Below are 8,397 nucleotides of genomic sequence, written 5' to 3'. Positions count from 1 at the left end.
GTGTGTGTGTGTGTGTGTGTGTGTGTGTGTGTGTGTGTGTGTGTGCGCGCACTGAAAAAGCTCTCAGACCCTGAATTCAAATCGCAGGACTGGTGTGTGTGTATGTGTGTGTGTGTTTCCTGGATTCAAATCCCAGGACTGGTGTGTGTATGTGTATGTGTGTGTGTGTGTGTGTTCCTGGATTCAAATCCCAGGACTGGTGTGTGTGTGTGTGTGTGTGTTCCTGGATTCAAATCGCAGGACTGGTGTGTGTGTGTGTGTGTGTGTGTGTGTGTTTTCCTGGGAATAAACAGCACTGTATGGGGAACAGTTTGGGAGAGATGCTGAATTCAGCTTTATATCCATACCCTTTGATGGATGTCCAGCAAGAAGTCTGCCATATGGTGCAGACACTTCTGGGAGAAGTGTAACTAATGGTTCCCAACATTTATGAAGAGTTGAAATCACAAGAATACATGCAATCATCTAGTGAGCGTACACAGAGCAGGACAAAACAGTGAGTTCTAAGAAGCCCCAATATTTTCAGGCAAGACAAAGCAAACAAAGCCCACAACTAAATCACAGAGGACTATCCAAGTCATAAGGCACTCAGAAGAACAGTGTTAGAGCATCTGGGGAAACACACAGTTCTTAGAGAAAGGGAATAATCACATAGTCAAAGTTCTAGTAGACAAGAGAAAAAAATGTATCTGCTGACTCACTATGATGAAGGAGAGTAGAAGGAAAGGAAGAGGAATGGAAAAGGTGAGGACTGAAGAAGACAGGAATAGAGACAAGAGGGAAAGGAAAGGAAGAGAACAGTGGCAGAAAGAAGGGAAGGAGGGAGAGAGACACTTGTGGACAGGTATGAACAGGGAAGAACCATCTCATCCATTACTGAGGCTGGTATACATGTGGTATACCTGTGGTGAAGGGGCTGAAAGTCTAGATTGCCCCTGTGCATGGTGAATGGCTTCACTTTACTCAGTAAATCATGAGATAGAAAGGGCTGAAGTGAGAAGGGTAGGTAAAATAGTGAAGGCTAGCATTCATCCCTGGGCATTATCAGAGGTCAGTGATTCAGCTAAACTGGGTTGGTCTCCGGACTTTGAGGCAGGGCCAGTCTGTTTGTGTAGTTTTCTAGATCAGCCATTAATGACATAGCAGCCATTCATGACAGAGGTGCAGATTATAGCCTAAAGCAGAACGATTTTCCTCTCTGGGTGTGGTGGAAGACCAGGACAATATGGGGATTGAAGATGCTGGAGCAAAAGCCGATTAGAAGATTCATAATGGGGTCAGAAGATTCATAATGAGGTCGAGGGCAGAAGATAGAACAGAAGGAAGATGATAAACAGAGCAAACTTGTAAGGGCTTGAGTACTCTTAGGTTGATTAATATGCTAGGCAGTAGTAAAAGAATGAAAAGAGCTGGAAAGATCCAAGCAGATGAATAGTTTTACAAATCCATCACATTTGACCAGTATATATACTTCTATTCTCCAGAGGTGACTTTACTTTTAAATTTAAAGAATAGAACCCAGCAGATGGGAACTCCAAATCCACAAATACTCGTATACTTACCCTGTCATTTCAACATGCATCACCCTCTATATGAGAGGAATGCTTGTGCCTGTCCTGTGAATTTCATCCTCCCTGACTGCCTATCATGTGTCCATTACTTTTCCATCAATAATCTTCCTCTTCTCATCAGTACCTTCATCTTCTCTACTGGCTCCATTCCTTCTGCTGAATTATAAACTAATCTTGTAAAGTACTCTTCACTTTTTTCAAGAACCAATTCCTTTCTCTTACTCTAGAGATTAGCTTCTTCAGAGTTTTTCTTTCATCTTTCTTTTCTTTCCTTCCTCCTTCCTTCCTTCCTTCCTTCCTTCCTTCCTTCCTTCCTTCCTTCCTTCCTTCCTTCCTTCCTTCTTTAATTTTGGTACCAGTCCTGGGGCTTGAACTCAAGGTCTGGGAGTTGCCCCTGAACTTCTGCATTTAAGTCTCTACCACTTGAGTCGCAGCTCCACTTTCAGCTTTTTTTGGGTGGCTAACTGGAGTTAAGAGTCTCATGGACGTTCCTCCCTACCCTGGCTTTGAGCCACAATCCTTAGATTTCGGCACCCTGATTAGGTAGGATTTTAGGAGTGAGCCACTGACAACCAGCTCAGAATTTTTTGTATTTGCTCTCTTTACTTTTTTGCCTCTGTCACTTTTTGGTAATCTTAACCTTTGCCCACTCACAGTGTCTGTCTATGGTTTTGATAAGTTTAGATAAGTCAATCAGCAATGAAAGTGACACAACTGCTCTATCATTTTCTTAAGCTGCCTCTAGTTACATTTGCCACACTAAACTATACTTGATACCTATCTGTCTGTAACTGTGTAGTCTAGATTACAAACTATTTCATGGTAGAGACACCATCACAGTGACACAGGGAGTAAAAGACACTTGATTAAATTGGTTAACTACATGTAGAAAACTAAAGCTAGATCCTTATATATCACCCTGCACCAGAATCAACTCCAAATGGATCAAAGACCTTGAAGTCAAAGCAAGGATGGAATAGGAGAAACCCTAGGTATCCTTGGCTCAGGCCGAAATTTTTTGAATAGAGACCCGGAAACACAACAAATCAAAGAAAGGTTGGACAAATGGGACTGCATAAAGTTGCAGAGCTTCTGCAGGGCAAATGACATAGCTACCAAGATCAATAGAAAGCCCACAGATTGGGAGAAGATCTTTACTAGCCATACAACAGACAAGGGTCTCATATCTAAAATATATTTGGAACTCAAAAAATTAAACCTCCCAACAACAAATCCTCGAAGAAACAACTGCCCAATAAATAAGTGGGCGAAAGACTTAAAGAGAAACTTCTCTGAAGAAGAAAGAAGGATGGCCAATAGACACATGAAGAAATGTTCAACATCCCTAGCCATAAAAGAAATGCAAATCAAAACAACATTGAGATATCACCTCACTCCTGTTAGAACGGCAAAAATCAAGAACTCTAACAACAACAGATGCTGGAGGGGATGTGGAGAGAAAGGAACCTTACTTCATTGTTGGTGGGAATGTAAACTTGTTCAACCACTTTGGAAAGCAATATGGAGGTTCCTCAAAAGACTTCACATAGAGCTCCCCTATGACCCAGCAATCCCACTTTTGGGCATTTACCCAAATGTTTACAAACAAGACCACACTAAAGCTACCAGCACAACTATGTTTATTGCAGCATTATTTACCATAGCTAAGATATGGAACCAACCCAGATGCCCCTCAGTAGATGAATGGATCAAGAAAATGTGGTATATATACACAATGGAATTCTATGCCTCCATCAGAAAGAATGACATTGCCCCATTTGTTAGGAAATGGAAAAACTTGGAAAAAATTATATTAAGTGAAGTAAGCCAGGCCCAAAGAAACATAGGTCCCATCATCTCCCTTATTTGCAATATCTAGTATATGTATGAGTCAAGCGGAAAAGGTCAGATAATGTGATGTCAGGAAAATGAACCCTTAGACATGTATTTTAATGTTTTTTCTTTCATGCATGTGTTTCTAACGCATTTATAAGACTATCTCTTTGTTGCTTTGTATGTCCCTCCCCCACAGTATAACCCCTGCTTTCACTATATTTGATGTCAGTATAACTTGTGGAGGAGAGGGGGAAAAACAGTTGTTTAAGGATACAGGTGGACCTGATGCAACAACGAAAAGTATAAGTTGTCATGTCGAAAACGAGCTTTACAACGTCGGTCGGGGGGGGGGGAAGTGGGGGGAGGAGAAGGGTTGTAATTAGGGGGGAGGGGGGAGGCTGGGAAGGGATGTGAAGGGTAAACCAAAGGAGGAGGCTGCAATGCTTGGTAAGAAATGTACACATTATCCTGCCCATGTAATTGTAACCCCTCTGTACAGTATGTTCACAAATAAAAAAAAAAAAAGACACTTGATTGCTGACTGATTCAATAAAGTGGTATCCATTCTTACATGTGTAAGTCATAACTGATGTCTCTTTTTATATATTTTCCATTAATCAACAATAAAAATTGAACCAATAAATAACTTTATTCATTCACATTTTCGTTTTAGGTAATAGGTGTCCTCCAACCTAAGGAATTTTAGGAGTCTATTTTGAGTAGAAGCATATATATCTGGCAGCCACTTATACTGACTAAGCTGGCTTTAATAACTGTAAAATATGGTCAGAAGGAGAAGTCTTAGATAAAGGCCCTGGAATTTTAGTGATCACACTGAGAAAACATAAGAAATAAAGACATGGTTGGGTTGGGAAGGTGGCTCAGTGGTAGAGTGCTTGCCTTGCATGCATGAGGCCCTGGGTTCGATTCCTCAGCACCACATAAACAAAAAGAAAACAGCTGGAGTGGCGCTGTGGCTCAAGTGTTAGAGTGCTAGCCTTGAGCTGAAGAGCTGAGGGACAGCGCCCAGGCCCAGAGTTCAGGCTCCATGACGGGACCCAAAAAAAAAAATAAAAAAAGAAGTAGAGACATGGTTCTATGAATTTGGGGTAAAGAAGGAAGTAGACACTAAAATGAGCAATGGTAGTGAGGAAATAGTATAACTGAGTATAAATGAATTCATAGTATGCCTAAAGGAAGGCTTTCTGTAATTGCTATAGTGTTGCCTACTGTAAAGCCTTTTTCTCTAAGCTTTTAAATATGTAATCTTGTCGTATGCTGATGGCTCATGCTTGTAATCCTTGCTACTCAGGAGGCTGAGATCTGAGGATCATGGTTCAAGGCCAGCCTGGGCAGGAATGTTCTCTGTGAGACTCTTATCTCCAATTAACCACCAGAAAACCAGAAGTGGTACTGTGGCTCAAAGTGGTAGATCACTAGCCTTGAATGAAAGAGCACAGGGACAGCACACAGGCCCTGAGATCATGCCCCATGACTGATAAAGAAAAAAGAAAAAAAGGGAAAAAAAACACATATCTCTAAGGATTCTTTTGTTTCCATCCCATAATGATATAACTAATTTCATAGGATTTAACAGTTTCATTCTTCAAGTTAAACATGTGGGTTCTTCCCACAAAAATGCTAACCATGTAAGGAAACAAATGCTAATTATCTTGAGGGTAGGAATCAGCCATGTGTATCAAAACATTATTCCTTTTATAACACACACATTTATTTTTAGAATGCAGAAGACTGAATTTACCTGTTGATCTGAATCTGTTTTTAGGACAGATCTATCTGTGATCAAAACAGCCCTGGAGATCTGCCTGTGAGAAACAAGAGTGAAGCTTCATGTATAATTATATAACCATCAAAAGGTATGTTTCAAAGACTTAAGTTAGGATAAAAGTGTCACCTCCCCAAACCATGTTAAGTTCTGCTTTAACCTCATAAAAGAAGGATGGAGACAAATTCCAGCTGAAGCAAAGGAGTTGGAATTATGCTTGGCTGCCCCCAAATCAGACCCTATAAGAGAAGATTAGCAAGATACTGAATGTACCTTTGCATGTAACTTGAAGAACAGAATCATAGCAGAAATGGTAATATAATCACATGGGCCTGACTTTTTCCTTCCCTTGGCTAGTGAGAAGAAAATATCTTACCTATATTGCACCCGGCAGCATGTGTTCTCAGAAAAATAACTGTCTTCCACAATGAAATGCTTAGAGATTATTCTCTGTCCAAACTGGTCTATGATTGCTTTACATCTAAAAGAAGCATACAAAAAAGTTCATATGATTGAGTAAATGAGCATATTCTGCTACTGATTTTGAATTAAAACCCTATATGAAGACTAAAAAATTGCCTACTATGATGCCACATTTTTTAACACAAAACTGACATTGAGTTATGGCATATTCTTGTTGCTACTCTGACACCATTTAAATGATAAAAAACTTAAATATTAACTTAAATATTAACTGATTGCCTTTGACACATAACTGTAAATTTGGGACAAATATTATATAATGTAATTATAAGCTTTACTCAAATTTAGGAAAATGTAAGCTTTTCTTTTGTTTAAACAATAGTTTTATTTCCCCCACCACAGTTTTAAGAAAACAGAGAGAAAAAAGTTGACTAGATATCTTGTTATACCATTCACAGCCTGTAAAAACCACTAAAGGATTTTTATTTCTCTGTTAAGTGTTGCTTTCTGTTTTGTTCAAGAATAGCTATCTGCTCGTGCGTTTGATAATGTTTTAAACAGAAAAAAAAGGGATTGAGCTTCTTTTAATATCTGTTTCCACTTTACTTCAAAGGATGATCACAGAAAGATTTCTTTCAAGTGATGTTTCCAAATAAGGAAAACACTTATGCATGGACATTATCAGGTCTCTGTCATCTGATATGTGTTGGGACAATGAATCATATAGAACCCTCCATTGACCTTCTTTCAATGTGTCTAGATAAAAGGATGAAAATTAGAATCCATCTCCTTGCAGTGCCACAAGTTATAAATGTACTTTATAGGGCTCATTATCCAAACTAATGGACTAAGGGCAACATCCTTGAAATGGACTTACCAGCACTGACAAAGCCAGTATGCAATATTTTAGGAACTATATGCAAATGACTGTGTGTTTGCTCTATCTTTTTATTATGAAAATAGGAATTTACTTTGTCACAGCTTCTTCTTTAGGGACTAGAAATATTTTATTAGAAAGATACATACAGGTTGCTTCTCATAAAATGTGAACAAATGATTTCAAACTTATATCTATTTATAAATTATGTTAGTATAAGTTAGAATGTGCTCAATGGCTATAAAATGAGGCAAATATGTGATATATTATGTGCATAAAAGCATTAAATATGAAATTATTAACACTCAAAACAAATTTGTATTTCCTAAAGGCAGATTATGCTTTAAAAAAATAAAAGGTGTAACACAGGCATCAGGGTAGACTAAAATGTCTACTGAAATAATATATACATAATATATATTTTAAGCAATGAAGTACATTCCTTGTATTATAATAATATTTAATGATTTTCACAGCTCATTTCCACTTCTTTTCTCTCTTCTACTTTTGTCTATATTCATTTTATCCCACCTCATTAAACTAGAGCTCTTGCCTTACAAAATACTTTTCTAAATTGATATGCAGTATTAGCAATTCTCCAAAATAATTATTTAAAAACTGAAAAGATAAATTTGTAACTTGTCTTCTTTTTTTGAAATGCTCATAAGCAATTTGAGAAACAAAGTAATTTAGACAAGAGAGAAATCTGTTGATCTGTCATTTCACATGGATTTCTATTTGTCAAGCCTTTTTCTTAACCTTAATTCAGACGCAATAGAAATTCAAGAGTGTAGAATGTGATCAGAAAAAATATGTAGTGTAAAGTGTTTTCTAGCTTGATAGATATTTTAGTCATGTGGTTTGTTTAATTCAGTTACTGAGCACTGAAGATCGGACATTCACTAGAAATTTCACATCAAAAGAAAAACACTGGAAAATATTAAGCTCTGGTAAATAATAACCACACTGCTGATCTCTGAAGTTCATTGTACAAAGTATAAAAACATCAATTAATGGAGTAAAAGGCTATTTGTAAACATGTGACTAAACAAAATTATTGAAATGTTAACTGCAGAACTGGAGTGGTTGACATACAACCATTCACTGTAAATTCAATATTTTCTTTTTTTTGTATATATTTTTTATTGTAAAAAAGTTGTGCAGAGGGGTTATAGTTACATGAGTAAGGTAATGAGTACATTTCTTATTGAGCATTGTTACCTTTTTCCCTTACCATCTCTTCTTTCCCCACCTCCCCAACTCCTCCCTCCACCCCCACCAAAGTTGTAAAGTTCGTTTTCAACATAGTGAAATTCAACATTTTCATCAGCATAAAAATATTCATCATAAAATGTTGAAATAATAGTGACAGGAGTTGTTATAGTATAAGCTCTAAGCCTGACTATGAGTTAGCAAAGTGCTCTCATTTAAATCAGCCATATAATGAAACCTGGCTTTCAGTCTTGTGGAGACCTCTTGCTTTGTAGGCTTCCAAATACTAATGATCCTTTGGCGACAGCTACATCTTTGGTGACAAGAAGAGGTTATGGTGTTAGAAAGAACTAACAGAGCTGGGCACCAGTACCTCACAACCTGTAACATGCACTATTCAGTTGGCTGAGATCTAGAGAATCCCAGTTTGAGGCTAGTCCAGGCAGAAACATTTCCTAGTCTCGATCCCCAAAATAGCCAGTAAAACGCTAAGCTGGAGGCAAGAGTCAAGTGGTAGAGTGCTAACTTAACAAGTGTGAGGCCCTGGCCTCAGATCCCAGTAGCACCTGAAAAAATAAAGAAAAAGAAAGGAAAAGGAAGGCAGGCAGGCAGGCAGGCAGGCAGGCAGGCAGGCAAGAAGGAAGGAAGGAAGGAAGGAAGGAAGGAAGGAAGGAAGGAAGGAAGGAAGGAAG

General features: G+C 38.2%; 1 protein-coding gene across 1 annotated transcript in view; it reads right to left on the bottom strand.

Moving 5' to 3' along the window:
- Nucleotides 1-8,397, bottom strand: part of Chm (choroideremia (Rab escort protein 1)) — a 216,403-nt gene that overhangs the window by 37,497 nt on the left and 170,509 nt on the right. Inside the window, exons 10-11 of the mRNA XM_013024996.1 lie at nucleotides 5,570-5,674; nucleotides 5,170-5,233 (exon numbers count right to left, since the gene is read on the bottom strand). Of these exons, the coding sequence (XP_012880450.1) occupies nucleotides 5,170-5,233; nucleotides 5,570-5,674 (169 nt within the window). The remainder of the gene's footprint in view (nucleotides 1-5,169; nucleotides 5,234-5,569; nucleotides 5,675-8,397) is intronic.

Source organism: Dipodomys ordii, unplaced genomic scaffold (assembly GCF_000151885.1).
Source record: "Dipodomys ordii isolate 6190 unplaced genomic scaffold, Dord_2.0 Scaffold80, whole genome shotgun sequence".
NCBI lineage: Eukaryota > Metazoa > Chordata > Mammalia > Rodentia > Heteromyidae > Dipodomys > Dipodomys ordii.
Note: the sequence above shows the minus strand (reverse complement) of the source record. Positions and strands in the feature narration are given on the sequence as shown.